This window comes from Adelges cooleyi, unplaced genomic scaffold, assembly GCF_023614345.1.
Source record: "Adelges cooleyi isolate 19-005CV unplaced genomic scaffold, UGA_ACOO_1.1 ACOO_flye_CR_arks_rails_tigmint_CR_PRNA_9, whole genome shotgun sequence".
Lineage (NCBI taxonomy): Eukaryota > Metazoa > Arthropoda > Insecta > Hemiptera > Adelgidae > Adelges > Adelges cooleyi.
The window spans coordinates 6,813,859-6,833,672 of NW_026096579.1; the positions used below are offsets into that span (position 1 = coordinate 6,813,859).

A 19,814-nucleotide genomic window follows, 5' to 3' on the forward strand; every position below is an offset into this window, starting at 1 on the left:
CATGTCTGACCACCTCCAAACATGTGTGAAAACAATAAATATCCACGCCAGCCACGATAAAAAAATGGTTAAAAAAATAATTTAATGCCGAAGCAACGCTATTCGGTTAGGTTCAGTGGCCCCTAATACAACATTTTAAGTATTAAAAATTAAACAAATAGAAAAAAGTTGCAATTTATCGGAGTCGTTAGAATTTTAAATTTCACTTTTTAGATATATAATAAAAAAATAATTTAATACATATAACTTGTTTATCGCGTCGTTAAACTATAATACTAGGTTAGTACTAGGCGTATTACAGTACTGTTTGTCACAGAATCGGTTGATTTTAATTTGACATGTAACGTAATTATTTGCATTTAAGACCAGAACAGAATTAATTTAAACCGACTCAAGATCAGCCAACCCTAAAGATGTACATAAAAAATTTAAAACCTACTTTAGGTATGGGTGAAATAGCATAAGTCAGGCGATCCGTTAAAAATGAAGTAGGTTTTATAATATAAAGTGTGAAAGCGATAAAACGTTTGCGGTTTGACTACAATGAGTGGTCGACTGTAAGTAAATGTAAATATAATAAATTAACGGACAACTCAATACAAAACCATAGAATACAATTTTTTTAAATATTCTCATGTCATTTTAGTGAGTGCGGTATAATAAAATAAAAAATAATGTACAAAAGTAATAAATATTCCGTTATCGCTAATTCCAAAACGTATAAAAGCCAAGCTAACCTATTAACGAATTTAAACACCAGAGAAATTTTTTCTCGCGTTCAAACGTTAATAACTATCGAAATTTGTAATGTTTTTCGATTAAATTATCGGCATATATACATGTTGTCCTTGTGATTTGTGTGCATTATCGCGTATAATCATTAAAAATGAAAATCAAAATTTATTGATATATCAATTAAAAGAAAAAAAATTATAGGAAAATCGAGAAGAACATATTAAAATTGTCGTCTCTCGATATAACATCACCATAAATAATATCTTTATTAGACATAATTTATTTTATTCGAAAGTGTATCATTTCTATTGATTGAACATGTTGGTTATCATATAAATCAAAATTTTCGTATAAAATTATCTAAATTAACGTTGTACAACAAATATGGTTAATGAAGGCAAATTAATGTGACAACTAAATATACATAGTACCTAAAAAATTACTCTCTACTCTTAAGGCGAGTGTTCTTCAAAAAATTATTATCGGACACAGTACAAATATTTTTAAATTACATTTTGATAGAAAAGATTATCTTAACTTTATATAACAATATTGAAAATAAAAGTTTTTTGAAATTAGATTGTTGATGTGTGCAGTAACTGAGTTGTAGGGAGTGAATTGAAAGTGTCAATTTCTTAATGTTAAAAATTCAAAATCGATCACTGGAAGATGAAAGCGGACTCGACCAGCTAACAGAAAGGTTACCAAAAAATTCTTGTCTGCAAACCCGGTAACTGTATTTTGAGTTTTAGAAAATATGTAAAATACAAAATTGATTTTTTTTTTGTATATATTACAAAATCGTTATGTGGTATTCAAGTATTCGGAAAAAAAAACTTCATAAAATAACAACTGTCAACTATGCACACGATATTTTTAATATATAAACAGTTTTAAAATGTTGTGTCCATATTTTGTGGAAAATATTATAAATATGTGATTTATTGAAAATAGTACATGTACAAGTTTTGATTAAACTTACAATATTTAGGAAATATTATTAAAACATTGAAAACTGTGACACTAACATTTATTGAGTATGAGCCATCTATTTTTCTTTTGCAAACATAAAATAAATAAACTAATATTAATTAAAATAGATTTTCTCTTTCAATGCTTCTCTTTGTTCAGCAATTTACCATACAAAACCTAATAATAATAATAATTTGGTAAAATTCAATAAAATACGTTTGTACGATTGTTGTCGTTAAAAGTAATATCACAATTATTCACATCAATGACTAATAATTAATATAATTAATGACAATAATAATTTAGCTAAAACGTACGCCGTGATAATCACATAATAATGTAGAGACGGGCGGTGATTGGGTTTAACCAATGGATAACCAGAACTAATAATAACTAATAATCATTTAAAAAAAAAACACAAAATGGTAGTTCGTAATATCGTTGAGAATTGAAAAAAAATCACGGCAAGATTTTGGCGGTTCTGTAAGTAAAATTATTGTTGGCGGTTTGAGCAGTTTAAAACGAGCAGTCCAGGAAGTCAATCGAGATTCCTTTTGATTTCGGACACCTTGTAAGTTCCCAATTCGGGCGAATACTTGGCCACGTAAGCAGAAGTCATTTTGTGCACTGGCATCAGGCTAAACGTGGGCGTCTGGTCCAAAGAAACAGCGGTGGCTTTAGGTTCGGCAATGGCGGTGGCGTTATTGCCCACAATCGCCGTTCCCACAGGCCCTGCCCCGGCACGGCCACCAGTCCCGGCAAAGGCAACGCCAATCGGTTCGGCCACAGCCTTTGTTGGATCTATTTTACACACACACACACACAATTTTAATTTTTGGTTTGTTATAATGGCTTATCGTTATTATTGTTTTTATTTTAGCATTTTTTTAACGGTTCAACCGACAGTCGATATCTGTCTAAACTAACATAAATATCTAATTATATGGTGACGTTTTACCCGAACGGTGGTTCGAAACAATTACAAAGACAAGCCGATGAAAAAATAATTTGATTCTTTTTATATTTCAACAGTAAAAAAAAAAAAAAGTATAAAATACAAATACATACGAGTATATAGAGTCTTGGGGTCGTTATTAATAATTATTGACAAAATATGTCCCCAATCATATCATTATGTTTGATTTCATCAGTTGATATATTATAATATTATATAATATATATTTATACATTATATATATATATAAGTATATAAATACATGAATGTAATTTTACATATAAAACTACATTTTCAGTGGTTTTTTTTTTAAATAACATTTTTATCGTATATAATTATTTATTTTTATAAAGAAAAAAAAAATGTTTGGACAGTTTTTTATTTAACAAAATCAGTCGCGATAAATCGCCAAATTAATTCGAACCTGTGGCTAATTTAGGTTGTGCCTGTTGTTGATCTCCGTTTTCCGAGTGACTGGCCGAATCCACTACGACCGAAGAGTCGTCTTGAGACTGTTGTTCGGACTGTTGTTGTTGTTGCTGTTGTAGAAACGGTTGTTGCTGCTGCATCTGCTGCTGTTGTTGTTGGAACGGTTGTTGTTGTTGTTGTAGAAATGGCTGCTGTTGTTGTTGAAACGATTGCGGTTGAGCTTGCTGGTACTTTTGGTACTGCAAGTATCTCTGGTAAGCTAATGCTGCAGATCCCGGGGCGGGTTGAGGTTGTGATGTTGGATAAAATTGTTGACCAACAAACTGCAAAAAAAAAATCTTGTTAAGAATATATACAAAAATAAGATCTATTACTTAACGGAAAAAATATAGTTTGGTCCGTTCTTGAACCAAAAATATTATAAAATAACCTAGTGTAAAATCTCAAGTAAAGAACACCAGGTAAAACCCAAAATGGCCTTCAGTATTAACAAATAAAGAGAACACCAACGTTTGTGTTATAGTCGAAAGGTTTTTAGATTACCTGTTGAGGTTGTTGGTACGCTTGTTGAGGTTGGTTTCTGTTGAACAAGAAGTTAGAAATCGCACCGTTGTTGACGGAGTTTATCCTCGTCGGGTCGTAGAAAGCGGCTTGTTGGAACGGCGCCTGACCGTAAAACTGGGGTTGGCCAAAGTAAAATAGCTGAGACGTTGTTCCAAACGGTCTAAGAGGCACTGGCACAGGTCGCTCAACACCTGCGGGCTGGTCTTCTTTCTTTTGTTCATCACTTGGCTTATCTACTTTCACAATCCCAGCTTCAGGCCCAGCTCCAGCCCCAGCTCCAGCCCCGATCCCAGCCTCAGCCCCCGACTCTTGTCCTTCACCTACTCCGGCGCCCCCGGCGGCACCAACTGTAAAGTAAACATACATAATGTTCAACGGTTTTATTTTGATAAGATAAACAAAATAATATATCTTACCACTTGAGGCTTCTTGTGGTCCTGCTTGTGTTTCTGGTGATTCAGAAGAACCTCCAAAACCTTGGAAATAACTTCCGTAGTTACTCAAATAGTAGTTCATCAACTCGGTAAACGAGTTTCCATACCCCTGCGAAGCTCCGTCATTTGGCAAGTACGGGTATTGTTGTGGGTAAGCCGGGAATACTCCATAGCCTCCATGGTAGTAAGGATTGTAGGCAGGATTAGCTCTGTAGCATAAAACACGGCATGTAAGTAATGATATTAAATGTAGTCAGAAAGAGTGATAGATGTAAGGGAGAGGGTCGTTTAGAGATAGCATATCATAAGACATAATATAAGGGTAGTTGACGTAAGTAACAGGGGCAAAATATGCTTTTATAACATTTATAAAATAAGTTTTTGTTTAAAAAGGTGTGAAATTATTATTATAAGAATAAAACTAATGCCATTCTAATGCATTGAAAAAAATGTTGGCAAATTTTGATGTTTTATCTAAATTAATTAAATCGTGTTACCAAAAATTTAACCACCAAAATAACCTGTCCGTCGTTATACATGGGAATTAGGTCTAAAAGGATTAAATGAAATTGGACCCAATACTTAAAAAATTGTCAAAACGTATATAATATTATATTAAGTATATTATGTTTGGAAAAATACTGATAATGTTTTTCACAAAACCTTAACAAACTATTTGCAATGTAACTACAGCTACAATCTGCCAAAGCGGAGCAAGTTATTCTGTTCAAGTAAAGTTCGTCGAGACGCAAGTTACTGATTTTCATAACTTTGAAACTACTTATTGCTGCCCACCTTTACGATCTACCCTGTCTAAAATATCCCACATAATTGTTTAACACTGATTTTTATTGTTTATTGGTTTTCAAAAAAACGTAAGAGTGTTTTAAACGGACCAACAAGAGTGTTTGTTTAAAAACTGGAGGTAAAGTTTTGGTCAAGGTCTTATCATTGCCAAGAGGTTTTGTGTGTGTGTTGAGAGGGGGGGGGGGGTGTAAATTTGTATAGTTAAAATTTATTCACGGTGCATAAACAGCTTGTCTGTAGTAAGTGCCTGGGTAGTAAGGAGATGCTACATAAGCGGCGGCTGAAGCTACACCCGGTGGTGCATTAATGTATTTTGGTTGGACGGCGTTGGCTTGGGGATAATACGGTTGAGGGTAGAACGGAACAGCAGGAACCGGCAAATTTGGCCTTATGTTGCTAACCGCACTGGTCGCTACTGCTAACAGGCAAGAGAGAACTAATAACTGAAACAGAACAAACATAATATGATATTACAATCGTGAAACCCAGTACATGGTAGTGTATGATAAAGTTTAGATATTTATTGAGCAACCAAACAATTTAATAAAATTATAAATTAATATCGTTTCTTTTTAATTGAACTCAAAACGCAACCGCACTATGGATTGTTATTGTACCTTTAGAACACAATCAAAACACATTATCGCCAAACCGCTAGGTTTCTATAGGCAGACTTAATATTATTATGCATCTACTTGCTATAAGACTTAACAACAATACTCTACCAAACTCATTGGGCAACTCATTGTATGTACATAGGTACAATAAATATATTATATTGAATATTACAATTAATCTTATATCGGTTATTATAATCTATGTTATGTACTCCGGTAGTTATGCAATTGTTTAGTTAGTTTTCATAATAATAATATTACCCTATCCTAGACTTCCTTTTTTTTTTACTAATTATTTGTGTAAGTGTTATTTTTTAAACGAGCCGTTATGAAAATAGCCATAGTTTCCTAAGTAGTCCTGTCTAAAAGTTTAAAAGTTGAAAAAAACTTGTTTTGTGGTATTGGGATTTAATTGAGGTTTGTTCGATAAAAAAAACAATTTTTTTTTAAAGAAAGGTCTTAGTAAATCACTGATTTTGTTAATAAAAATTCTTCAAAGTGTGCATTTAAACGGTGATATAATTTTGAAATTTTTAGGAACTTTTTTTTTAAATTTGTACCCTGAAAACCCTTTTTTATTTTATCAACCAAAATGTTTTACCTGCGTAATATTTTCAATTATTTTTCTAATAAAAAAACCTTACCATACATAGAAGAATACATTACAACCATTTATAATTGAATTATTAAAAGATGTCTTGAGTTATATTTTTTTGTACGTTCAACCAAAATAACGGTTTTCAGATGTAAAAAAAAAATGTTTTTTTGTTTTTATAAAAGATGATTACGTTGCTATTTTTTTGTCAATATTTTTATTTTTGCCTTAAGATAACTGAATTGTTAAGTCATGGAGGCATCTCGAATCTTTTGAAAATGTTCACTGTTTATATTATATTTTTTTATAATTAAAACTACTTGTTGCTATTATACAAAATTTTAAATTGTATTCAAAGCGTCGACCAGAGGTTTTTTTAATTTTGTAGATTCACGTGCATAGGTATAATGCCGTTGTATATATGATAATAAAACTATTCATAAACTCGTATTAAATATTTAAAAAAAAAAAATAAATGAACTCGAGGCGTTGGTATAAAAAACAAATATTATTCATAATATCATGATAATAACTAATCAGATCCGAACGAAACTGGTTTTTTCCTTTATTTAAACTTGATGCGAATTTGATGGCGTGTTCGGATACGACCGTGCAATTGTATGAACCGTATTATCTCAATAACAGTATACCTACCTATATAATGTCTTGGAGTAACCGCTATCAAAACAGAGTAGGTATTCGTTTTAGAGCTGATCTCAACAGAGGTTATTGCCATTGCACGCTACCATAACCGGAATTCTTTATAATCATCATTAGTCCTTAATAACAAGCAACCGCGTGTACTTGTATCTATGTATATATGTATAATTATATATATATATATATATATATTATACCTACTTAAGAAGATTGAGATGAGCTGTAATATTATAAATTATAGTATAAAAAAAAAACAAAATGTCCTTCGAGTATTAACAACAATATTATGGTAAAAAAAAACTACCTTAAAGGCAATTCAAACAGCCGTTGTAACGCGTGTTAATGTTGTAGACAATTTTGACGGAAATACGTTGTGGATATTTTTTGAATTTTATATACTATTGCTTGGAAAATACTTTAAAAATTGATATTTAAAACGTTTTTATACGAGATTTTTGTTATTAAATTGTATTGTGTTCTTTATTTAAGATGTTAACAATTGATTTGAATGTCGTTTATTAAAATTAAAAGAACATACGAATAAGCTTGCATAATTTCGTTTGATTTTTTTTAACGATACATTATTATCTGATACTTAAATACGGAATTAAGTAATAATTAAAATCGTTCTAACCTAATCCAACCAAACCTAACCTAACCAAATCCCCTAAACCCAACCTAACCAACTTTTTTTAACTTAACCTATTATAACTATTATAGTGATTTCCTTGATTAATAAAATAGATAAATTAAACATTTCCTTTATGGCGTCAAGCATAATTTACTTATTAAACTAGAATTCTACTTAATTTTTTAAATGTTTTGATCAACAAAATACATTTTCCATTAAATATAAATGACGATATCGATATTGTACAAGAATTAAATTGTGCTATTGCACTGAAAGACTTACTGATTTAACAATTGTGCTTGTATATTTTTTATTTTTTACGAATAGTCTATTTTATATTACTTAATCGAATTTGAACTTCATAGATCACAATAAATGGCACGACAAACTAGATATATTATTAATAGTGTGTTTGAAATTGAATACTTAAATATTTTGGGGTTTTTTTTTTTATCAAATCATATTAAACGTATTTAATAGTAGTACATACCTTAATCATGGTTGCAGACTTGAGAAGATCAGCCCGGTATGGTGTATGATTCAAGGCATGGCATACAAGGCTTATATAAAGGAACTCGGCTCCCTTCCATGTCGACCAGAGGTAACTGCCCAATGATTCGTTTCGGTGTATTCCAGCTAAAACCGTCTGTAATAAAATCAAAAAATATATATTCATATATATATATATATTCACTAGGTACATGAACTCTACAGGAAACTAAAAAAATAAATGTAATTAAAATACTTATAATATGTTACCCGAAGTAAATTATTTATTACAAAAATAATGGTATAACAATAAATTAGATTATCGGATGAGACATTCTTAACGAGTTTTGTCGACTAGTTTTGTTTCAGTTCAAATATTTTGGCACAAAGTTATTTTCAACAAAGAACTAGATTATTATTTTATTAACTACTACTATTTTATTGACTAAAACAAAATGTACATAAACAATAATTATAACATTATTTGTACATGTCAAAATCAAAGTATACAATATTATTGCAAAATGTATTGGCTTGGCGTTGCATCATTTGTAAAATTAGATCTGTCCATGATTATCGTCATGGAAATTATTTTAATCATAATTATTATTCATTGTTGCTCGAATCTTAATGACAATTAACCTATTATAAATTTAATATCAAGTCTGTTATACGATTTAGTGTATTGTGATTTCAAAACAATACTACTGGACACTGACCAATCTAATATAAGAATGTGCAATAGTATAGAATTATTGTAACCTCAGTCAAAAAATATCATTAGTCTTTAAGACTATTATTTTTTTAACCTTCTCCGACAATCCACTTTAAAAAAAAAACAAGAAGAAGGATAGAAAATAATAATAATAATAAAAGAATTTCATATTTTTATAACTTTCATGTATTTAATCTGAAAAATCGGATAATTGTTACTGAATGTGTTTTTATTGATAGGAATTTATTGCTCGATTTAAGTTTTTTGTAAGTAACAAAACCCGAATTCAAAATCGAGAAAAACATTTAAAAGTTTACTTCTACTTACTATTATTACTACTATTACTTACTATGACTACTACTTACTACTACTACCCACTTAAGTATAAAACTTTCTTACTGCGCTGTTTTATATTGTATCGGTTTGAACCTTACATCCACAGATTCGCATTGATGCGTTCGTTTAAAAGTGATTTTATCACTTTCAGTTTTAATAATTCCCGTAGACCCGTTACCTCCCCGTCCCCACTATGCACTTAAGTTGCAATTTTACATAATATTAGTTTTTACACTCTTGCCGCAATCGAGTGCTGCAATAATTACAGCTTTTGAAACTTGAGAGGAAGATGTCCGTATAATAAGTAATTTTTTTCCCCCATGCGTGACATCATATTATTCATCATCATCATCATCATCATTACTGGATATTACATTTTATTTACTCGTTTTCCATTTCTATACGTATGCTATTAATTTAATGGCCAGCCGTCTGTATACTGTCAAGAGACACAAGGTGTGTGTAAATTTTTAATTCTATATACATATATATATTAACATTAACCTTTACCTAACCCACGGGCGGAAATTTATGCACCTCAGGGGATGTCAACACAAGCGGTAACATCATATCGATTAGGCTTACAGGTACAACTCAGGGGAGGTCGCATGCATTTTATTTCCGTAGGATTTGCGGCCGAGATAGGCTCTCTTATATAGGTGTAATATATTAATAAGAACCGGTATGCAAGATAGAAAACACATAAACTCCGGCGTTGTGGTTATACAACAAATAATAACAATAAACAGTAAATACGGACATAAATTATGTAAAAACTGTCCGGGGCTTAAGTTCGGTGCCATTGACCGTGACCGAGAACTTAAAAAAGATAACCGGCTACAGCTATCATATTATACAATTTTTTTTCTTCTTTTTACACGTGTCCCCTCGCGTTTATAATATAACAAAATATGTGAATACTATACACTATTATAATAATAATGTGGTACTCGTGTCACACAAAAAATAACTTTACAATGATACTTTTTCAACCGCTCCCACATTTAAAAATACAACCTATAATATACTCCTATTTCATAACTCGATTATGATCATGTTCTATACTTACACACCTCCGTCGGATAAGTACGACTTCAATCCCAAAGAGAATTGCTTTAATACGGGTTTATCTATTTTCACTCTCGGCCAAGGTCTCCCCTTGAAGCGATTAGGTCTAAAGAGCATTACTATGATAATATGACTGACTTCCTGATCGTCTATAAAGGAACAATCCGTTTTGGGTTTTATTAGAAAGCGATTTTCCAGTTTGCTTTTCCAGTTTTCCCTTAAATGTTTCATGTTTTGTAAAACTGTACAAGTGTTTTTGCAAAGGTGATCATGTAATAAAAAGATGACACAGTCGAATATAGATATGTCCATAAAAGTTCACATGCTACATCATTGTACGTTGTGAACAGTAAATATAAGCTGTCAAAATACAATTTATCGAGTACACTAACTAGATTAGTTTGTGGTTTTTATTGTCGGTCTAGATATTTTTAAATATACTTAAATAAAAATAAAAATTGATAAATACCGTAAATAGTTCTTTCAAATTTACATCAATAACAATATTGTTGATTTTTGAATATCATTTGAACACTAGAAATACTGTTTTTTTGTTTAAATCTTTTCTTTTGATACAATTTAAGATTATACATAGATATAGGAGTTTGGCTATAAATTACTTTTCTTAAGACATGATTTGTTTATCACGCACATTCGTTTGATAACCGAATGCATCAAAACAAATCTTAAACGTTCCACACGTGTTTTACCCTTTTCCAATTTTGTACTGTAACAAATTTTGTACTTTACAACCAATCAGAGTATGAACTTTTTCATTTTACTTTGGAAAGAGTTAAAATGTAAAAAAAAAAATTACAAACGATAGCGCAAATTTAAAGTAGCAACTATTTGATCAGCTTTTTTAATTTTCTTATTAAACCTATTTCTCTTGCACATTAATACATTTTTTGGACGCATACTTTATTTTCTCTCTTTATCAAAATTGTTGACATATTAAATATTAATCATTGTCTACCATAATATAAATACTGTTAACATATAATGCAGTTGACATGATACACATTTGAAAGGTTTTTGACCCGTAGGTCGGTACACCGTGCACACATTGTGCATTATCTACTGCGATAGTGTACTAGATGAATATTTCAATTTAGTTTATTTCACCGTTTAGCCTTTAATTTTATTCTGTCGGCTTACGCAGCCGAGTGGCGTGAGCCAAACTTTGCTGTTGCCAAATGGCTTCTTTTTAAACGCGGTCGTTCCCACCCGATTAAAATCCTACTGAAATAAAAATGTACTCGACCTGACCGTGATTCGGTATACCGCCGGGCCAAACCACCGAAAGAGGTCCGGAGAGGCGAATATAAGCCTAAAAATATACTTCTCAGTCTCACAGTACAATAACCGATTAGAATCTACCGGGCTCAAGACAAACGAAAAGCACTTGTGCCTATCATAAGACAGTATGTGTTTTGCGATTTCGCAATCAGTGTACTTGCCGTATAGTATAATGGATAACCGCCGCCGTCTCATTTGTAATGTGTCCAAAAAAAAAAAAAAAAAATGCTGGCCACAGAAGCTTACAAAATGGTGATAATAATACAGCTGTAAATAAATTATTGAAGTCGGAACACTTGGGGCGCGTTCGTGCAAATTATATAACGCAGGTATCGCGTCTTAGTTCATATAGATAGGTATAATTAATAATAATAATATAATCTAAGCGATTGCAATGATCACACGGTTAATGTGAAAGTAGACGAAATTTATCATCTTTAAATGTGTTAACAGCAGAGCTGAGTTGAGCAGTACATATTAGGAATGAGAAAAACAAATTGCTACTAAATATTATGCACTCAGTTCGGTTAGTATGAAAACTACTTTTGTACATTTTGTAACAAAAACTTAGCCGTGAAAATATTGTTTTAACAGAGTATAACATTTTTCTGTACTCTATAATTTGCAACATCTGTTGTAATGTTTATAAATAATATTTATTTTCAAAATTATGTTAAAATGTTTGTTAATACATTTTAAATGTCAAGTTTTGGCAATAAACGTTACAGTTTTATTCACAAAATACCGTTTAAGTAATATGAAAATGTTTCCAATATTATTCTACTTGCATTTGAAATATTATGATAATATTTTCTAGGTTTTACCTTTTGATTTTATTATTTTTAAACGTTAAATCTCCTGTAATTTATTGGTGTGAGTAAGTTTTTAGATTATTACATTTTATGTTGTTTCAGTTAGATGTATTATAGGATATATTATTATTGCTGGAAGTATAAATGGTTTAAAAAATGTACATTATAGTGTGATACACATTTAATTAATTTTTGATTTACTGTGTAATTCTACTGTCGAGAATTATGTACATGAATAATATCTGTCAGAGCATTTTTTTTTTAATTTACAGTTGTGTACTTATTTTTTAAATACCTACCAAACAAACTCTTTTGAGATTCATTTTTCATTTAATTTATCATCACATAAAAAGTCGTTTAACTGGTTTATTGTTTAACACAAAATATGATTTAATCTATTTCTTCGTGTACAGTATAATTGTTTTGGGTTTAAGTCCCATATTATTTAATTAAACGGTTTTATATCAAAATATATTACGTGGTAAAAGAAAAATATAAGGTGTTCAATTAGTGGCTTTGATTGTATGATTTTCAAGTTATTTTCACAAGAAGTGAAACTGATATTTTGAGGTTAATAAAATATTTATATTGTATTACAACCTTGTCACATAAAATTGTCTTAAATTATAAATCACTTAGGTTGCAGCTGAAAATATAATAACAATAATTTATCCTCGACGGTCATCTTCTGTTTTTTTCTTTTTGCTAAGAAAAAAATAGTTTTGATTCTGATGTAATTCAATAACTCTAATCATAGCTTTTTTCGTTTATAATGATTTGTCCAACAAAAAGAAATTATAGAATTGTAAAAATGTATTAACCTTACAAAAAATAGGTAATTATTCAAAATAAATTATAAATGTTAAGTATATAAATATTTGTTTAGATTACAAGAATATTTGCACTGCGTTCGTTTGTAGCATTTAAATGGTGATTTGTGTATGTATTGGAAAAAGTGATATTTGAGCAACAATTTATATGGTGAGGTAGCTGCAAATAAATAGTGTATGCTATATTTAAATCGTATCGTTTTTAATTTGGGAAATAAAAATTATAAAATACATAAATCAATTACAATATCACTTCATACAGGTAATAAATGTTTAAAAAAAAAAATTGTTAAATAAATGTTAATTTTGATGGCAAGTACACTCGTTTAATACGATAAAAAATTCAACCTTCAAGTGCACTGGGCCGGTACGTGGGCCATTCCATCGTGCCGCGGCCTCCATAATACGGGAGGGACCTCTGGGTCTTGCCGGTAGCTGGCTTCTTGGCGGGCGTCGGCGGTGTGATCTTCTGCTTTTGTTTACCGCTGCCCATCACGCCGACCAGGCTTTCGGCACCCTGAACGCCGGCTATGGCGGTGGCCACAGGTTTGGCTATGGCTAGGCCGCCCGGTCCGACCACGGCAGTGGCCACGGGCTGGGAGATGGCCTGACCGCCGACACCGGCAATGGCCAGACCGACGGGCTTGGCTTCGGCCAGCGACACATTGTCGGCCGGCTGACTGATGCTCACCGATTCGTTGGACGGATCTTCGGACGCATCTTTTTTGCTGCCGTCGCTTTCCTGTCCCACGTCATCTACGTCGTCGTCGTCGTCGTCATCGGGGCGCATGTCATCCGGCTGGTGATCCTCCACTGTGGTCTTTCCCGAAGGATTAGTGATCAGGTATTTGCCCTTGCCACCGCCGTAGTAGGGCAAAACCCGGATATTGTCGTCCACAGCTTCACGGTGCTCGGCTCGAGTTCTGCAACAGCAATGTAATTGCATTTGTTAAAATAACGTTTTTTTATAAGTCATACAAGTCTGATGACACTTAAAAAAACAATACTATAAGACGTACATGATGATTTTTTTTCGATCATGACAGGTGATTGAATACGATTTATTAAAGTAATTAACAAAAAAAAGTAAATTTTAAACGATTAATAAACAGTGAAATATTATTACTGATGTAGTGCGCTGTAAATTTCTGCGTGTAGGTTTTTAGATTATTACATCTTATAAAAACGTGCAATTTTTAATTGAATTTTTTTAAAATTATAATAGTTGTACAGGTTTACTGTTTTATGGTCAAACAAATGTGTCTGCTATACAAACTCTAAGTATATTCAATGCTGTTAAATTATATATCGCCCCGGTAGAACAATGACTCAACTGCAAAAATGGAAATTTTATAGAAGAACGAAAAGACCAAATAATTTTCACTAAAATGTTATGTGATGTAATTTTAATGGAATGGGAATGCTTGGGAAATTATTAGAACTACAGTTACATCGTTTTTCTACCTTATGCGTTCGATATATTTAAACACATTGAGCATTTAGCCCATTTTACCAAATTTTGGAGTTAGGTCATTGTTCTACCGTGTTTTATGAACACACACTTATCAACTTTAAATTACCATCGACCAAACTTAATAAAAAAACAAATGCTTACTCTCGTTTTAATATAAATAATTTGATCAAATTATGTTTTACGCTTAAAAATACTGTCAACATTACAACTAGTATAATATATGAACAGCCTCTCCCTTAAACTCGTCATTTAATTATGAAAATCCACTAAAGTAACTGTTTATAAATACATCAATAACGATGACATATTGTAGAATATTGTAATATAATTAACTCCGTTGAGATTTATTTTTCATTTAACTTTTCATCACACAAAAAGTAGTATAACCGGCTAATTGTTAATTGTTTTTCACTAAATATGATGCACTCTATTTCTTTATTATACAGTAAAGTTGTTTTGTGTGTAAGCCACATATTATTTCATTGATCGGTTTTATAATGCACTATGAGTAATAATAAAAACTACTGAGATGAGGTAGTATCTATCTATATACATTTCTCTATCTTCTTTCTCTCCATTTCGAAGAGGCAGTGGCGATTATTTTAAACCAGAGTGCCTTAAGTAACGTCAAAACAAAAATAAAATCACCTTATATCTTAAAATATATTATGTGGTAATATAAAAATACATAAATCAATTACAATTTAACGTTGTACAGCTAATAAATATTTCTTAGAAAAATGTTTAAATAAATAAATAAGTATTGATTTTGATTGCTAGTTCCTTCGTTACATTCGTTTAGTACGAAAAATATTCAACGTTCGAGTACACTGGTCTTAAGATGAAGCCCCAATTGTGGGATTCGGGTATTTTGTACAGCGGATACGTGGGCCAGTTCATCGTGCCGCGACCTCCATAATACGGGAGAGACCTCCGGGTCTTGCCGTTGACCGGCTTCTTGGCGGACGTCGCCGGTGTGATCTTCTGCTTTTGCTTACCGCTGCCGATCACGCCGACCAGGCCTTCGGCGCCTGCAATGCCGGCTATGGCGGTGCCCACGGGTCTGGCGACGGCCAGGCCGCCCGGCCCGGCCACGGCGGTGGCCACGGGCTTGGAGGACGCCTCGCCGCCGACACCGGCGATGGCCAGGCCGATGGGCTTGGCTTCGGCCAGCGACACGTTGTCGCCCGGCACACTGACGCTCACCGATTCGTTGGGCGTCTCTTCAGACGTGTCGTTTTCGCTGCCGTCGCCTTCTTGTCCCACGTTGTCCACGTCGTCGTCGGGTCGCATGCCTTCCGACCGGTGATCCTCCACTGTGGTCTTTCCCGAAGGATGAATGATCAAGTATTTGCCCTTGCCGCCGCCGTAGTAGGGCAAAGTCTGGATGTCGCCGTCGTCCACAGCTTCACGGTGCTCGGCTCGAGATCTGCAACAACAAAGTGGTCGTCGGTTTTTTTCCATCATGTAATTAAATAAGTTTTTACTAAAGTAATATTAACAGAAAAAAGTCAATTTTAAACGATTCATAAAAGTTAAGCTATTTGATGTATCAACCAAATCGACTACATTCTTTGTTTAATATTGTTTTCTACACAAGTAGGGCATATATTTTATTTCTATACTTTAGAAAAGATTATCTGTAATCAAATATCTAGATTAATTATTGTATACTTTTGTATTAAATTTTGTTTAATCCCCCGCGATAATAAATGTATGTCATATTCAGTAATAGTACATTACTCCAATTGTTACTTAAAAAGTGTATAAATGTCAAAAAAAAAATAAGTTTGGAAGATTATCCTACAAGGGTATTTGGATTTTAATTCGCATGACAATTTTTAACTCAATCATAGAACGAACACAACATATTAGAGTTGTCGTTAGAATCGCTGAAGGTGTTTTACATTTGACTGTAATAATTTTATTAGGAAAATAATAATAATAATCAATTATAATGACTTTTTCGGCGCACCCGTCATGCGAATGTAATATATACATTATACATGTATATAATACCTAGCTTATATATTTATTTTTATTTTTTTATTGTGGTGTAATGCGTCGAGCAGAGTGTTTTAAACATATTTTCATTCATGCTTTTAGCAGACAATATGAATTCTACGCACGTGCGTGCTGCAGAGAGCAAAATATAACTGTTCATGAACTGGGCACGGCTGTTAAAACGGGCCACCGGTTTTGGCATATTGTCAATAGGTACATTTTAATTATCACATTATTGACATTCACCGTACTGACTAGTGGGTAACCTGAAATTACAAAAGTATGTATGTTACCAAGGGAATTTTCGGTTTTGTGTGTGACCAAGTTGGTTATTTTTTAGCTTTGACGCGAAACTGCGAAGTCATTGTTTTTTTTACAATGATGTGTTTTTGGTGTCTGTTTTTTCTTTATTTCTCTTTTTCCCAACAAACTTTTAGGACCTAGGGTAAATCTAGAACGGATACATAACACATACAAATACATTATACAATTACAGTGTTTTTATTTTTTAGCAGGCACAAATCTCACTCGAATTGTTAACAATTAACTACAATAATAGGTTATCTATTTTTTAACTAACACTTACTGCTTGTGTTTTTTTCAAAGTAAAAACTATGATATTTGTAAAGTTAAACGCTCAATAAAAAAAAAAATGCCAAGAATCTTGACTGATAATAAATAAATAATAAAAAATATATATATTATAAATCGTGTTATGTTTGTTGTGTTGCAGACATTGTTCACGTTAAGGCTTAGAACGACATTCGGTTATTAACTATTATGGTACTTAAAACGATATAATATGTATTTATCGCCATAATAACACGGTACTAATCTAACTAATTGAACTAATTTATATCCACAGCGTAAATTAAACATAATTTACATATTTTGATTAGTTTTTAATCAATTTTATTATACAGCACAAACAAAAAAAAAAGCAAACAAAACGCAACCGCATACGTACAGTCATCGTTTTCGTTCGGTATAAATAAATTAGCATACAATCATTATTTATTATGAAATAGGAGACCGCAGAAAATAATGTAAGTACTTAGTATGGGTGTACATTATATAGGCTGGAACACAATGGATACGAAGCACAGAGTCCATATGGGATTCCAGAAGCCATTGAAAATGCGTCCTGTTTTTTTTTTCTACAACCATCTTATGCATGTTATTATTATTATTAAGCATACTCAGATCAATGATCAATAATTTCCCGTTTTTTATGTACTTTGTTATAACAAGAATTCGGGTTTAACAATAAGTCTGAAAACGTTCGGATAACCTTGTACGGATACACAATAAAGTGTCTCGTCATATCAAACGTCAAAAATCAAAATGAATAAAACATATAAAATAATATAATACGTTACATTACACAAAACCATTATTTCACCTGAGTCAGGTCAACGTTTTGATTTTTTTAATATTATTATTTAAATACGAAATCTAACAGAATAATTGTTTAATTAAATATTTTCTAAACTATTTTATAACACAACTTAACCTAATGTATAGTGGATAAAGTGAAATAGCAACTATTGTGTCAAATGTTGATGGATACATAAAAAGCGGTTAGATTAAGGATAATCAAATTGTATTAAAACGACAAATATTATTTAAAACATTTATTTCGATATAAAAAAATTATGACGAGGTTAAAATGTATATTATTTTTGTTCCAGAAATTGTTTCATTTAAGAAAAAGCTCTATCAGTTATAATTATCTACTTATTTAATCTTCACAATCATATAAAATATATTATAAGTTCATATTACAAAGATCCAATAAGTACCGTGTATCGCAAAATGTACATGTTTTTTTACATTTTTATCAACCAATATAATATTAAAAAAACGGGCTTATCGTAGTTGGAAATAATATTAAACAGTCAGTCTTATAACAAATTTAATTAACCGCTATAGTACTTATATAATATTAATTATTTATCAAAAAAAAAAAAAAAATAGGAAAAATTATTAACTCAAATTTTACAATAAGTTTTGATTTACAATAGGTAGATTTTGTTTGTATTTGATTAAAAAAAAATAGTTTGCAAGTAAGTTATAAAATGGTAATAAAATATTTTTTATTTTTATAATAGCTTTTGATCTTCTTCGATAAGCCATCATAGATTCCACAGTCACAAGTTCCCATAATCATCCCATAGTTTTATTTTGGTATAGTTTATAACTGGGCCCAAATCCCAAAATTCAGAGGACTTTTTTCACCATTTGTTTGGTATTTAGCCAAAAATATCGGTTTAAAGTCTAGAGGTGGGCATGTATCAAAGAATATTTTAAGGAAAATGTTTTGCTAAACAAAGTTTATGAAAAATATTTAAATAAAAATATATTTTCAATATTATAAGAATTTTTTTACATGCAATTTTTTAATTAATCTCTTTGTTACTTGGGTTGATACGAAAAACGAATGTACCAAGTATTAAATGTCTACTGATACATTAAACTATTTGGGAAAACCATAGTGATAACTACTGGGAACTTCGACCATCCGGGAATCTGTGACCGACGGCCGTTTCTATTTCAGTCCACGAGCTGAATGATAAACTCTGGACGAGAAATGGCCACGCCGCCCGCACCGGCTTCGGCCGTAGCGTCCGGTAAGTACTCGATGCTGACCGTGTCGCCCCTCCTGACCACTGCGGTGCTGATGGGGTTGGCCAGTGCCACGCCGCCCGGACCGGCCTTGGCCCTGGCCGCCGGCTTTAGGTATATCTTGGTGACGGGCCGTTCCGTCGACTGCGTTTTCTTCAGCTTGCTCGGTCCGTCGACGCTGGGCGTGTTCGGGTGCTTGTTGTACTTTTGGAACTTCTGCAGCGGAATCACGCTGACTTGACCCCGGTCCACGTCCACGCGGATGCCCGGGGACGGCGGCGGCAACGGAGCGGCGGCAGAAGTCGTCGTCGTCGTCGTGGACCCGTCGGGCCAAACGCCTAAGGCCGGCACGAATGCCCAGTAAGGCAGCGGATACCTGCGCATACAAAAGCACGGGTTAAGCGTTTGGCCCTTTGAAAGCGTTGGGTAAGGTTTAAGTATGTCCAGCGACCGACGCTTTTTTATATTTTACACTTTCACCGAAGGAACCAAACGGTAACAAAAAAATAATAATAATACTGATAAAAAAAAACCATATTCCCATCAATAATAATTTTGGCGAACACCAAAAACTAAACACGAGATCAGCTGTTGTTCAACGCTGAGCTAAGTACGAGGTGATAGTGGTAATGGTTAATATACAAGGGTGTGTAAAGTGGCGACACGGTTCGGTTAAGGAACAGGAAAGATGTATGTTGGTCGTAGAAAAAAAAAAAGGAAAATTTAAGTAAATAAAATGAGAATGTTCAGGTTAATTCTGTGT

The 19,814-nt window shown here is 32.4% G+C and overlaps 3 protein-coding genes across 3 annotated transcripts; all 3 read right to left on the reverse strand.

Moving 5' to 3' along the window:
• Positions 1-1,226: 1,226 nt before the first annotated feature.
• On the reverse strand, positions 1,227-8,020 carry LOC126846840 (uncharacterized). The gene is made up of 6 exons (XM_050586655.1): positions 7,890-8,020; positions 5,113-5,339; positions 4,072-4,298; positions 3,635-4,002; positions 3,087-3,414; positions 1,227-2,508 (listed from the first exon to the last, which is right to left on the reverse strand). The coding sequence occupies exons 1-6, from the start codon at positions 7,896-7,898 to the stop codon at positions 2,246-2,248; spliced, it is 1,422 nt and encodes a 473-aa protein (XP_050442612.1). The 5' UTR covers positions 7,899-8,020; the 3' UTR covers positions 1,227-2,245.
• A 5,271-nt stretch (positions 8,021-13,291) lies between these two features.
• Positions 13,292-15,886, reverse strand: LOC126846199 (uncharacterized). The gene is made up of 2 exons (XM_050585443.1): positions 15,354-15,886; positions 13,292-13,871 (listed from the first exon to the last, which is right to left on the reverse strand). Exons 1-2 carry the CDS (start codon positions 15,884-15,886, stop codon positions 13,292-13,294), a joined length of 1,113 nt encoding a protein of 370 aa, XP_050441400.1.
• Positions 15,887-18,119: 2,233 nt separating this feature from the next.
• LOC126846326 (uncharacterized) lies at positions 18,120-19,435 on the reverse strand. The gene has a single exon (XM_050585640.1). The coding sequence runs from the start codon at positions 19,433-19,435 to the stop codon at positions 18,980-18,982; it is 456 nt and encodes a 151-aa protein (XP_050441597.1). The 3' UTR covers positions 18,120-18,979.
• Between the last annotated feature and the right edge of the window lie 379 nt (positions 19,436-19,814).

Excerpts from the sequence above, each read along its gene's own strand:
- LOC126846326 (XM_050585640.1), bottom strand. The coding sequence starts at position 19,435 with ATGCGCAGGTATCCGCTGCCTTACTGGGCATTCGTGCCGGCCTTAGGC.
- LOC126846840 (XM_050586655.1), bottom strand. Across the intron at positions 3,415-3,634 it reads CGTACCAACAACCTCAACAG|TTTGTTGGTCAACAATTTTA; the intron begins GTAATCTAAAAA and ends TTTTTTTTGCAG. Across the intron at positions 2,509-3,086 it reads ACAACCTAAATTAGCCACAG|ATCCAACAAAGGCTGTGGCC; the intron begins GTTCGAATTAAT and ends TGTGTAAAATAG.
- LOC126846199 (XM_050585443.1), bottom strand. The coding sequence starts at position 15,886 with ATGGAAAAAAACCGACGACCACTTTGTTGTTGCAGATCTCGAGCCGAG. Across the intron at positions 13,872-15,353 it reads GTCAACGGCAAGACCCGGAG|AACTCGAGCCGAGCACCGTG; the intron begins GTCTCTCCCGTA and ends TTGCTGTTGCAG.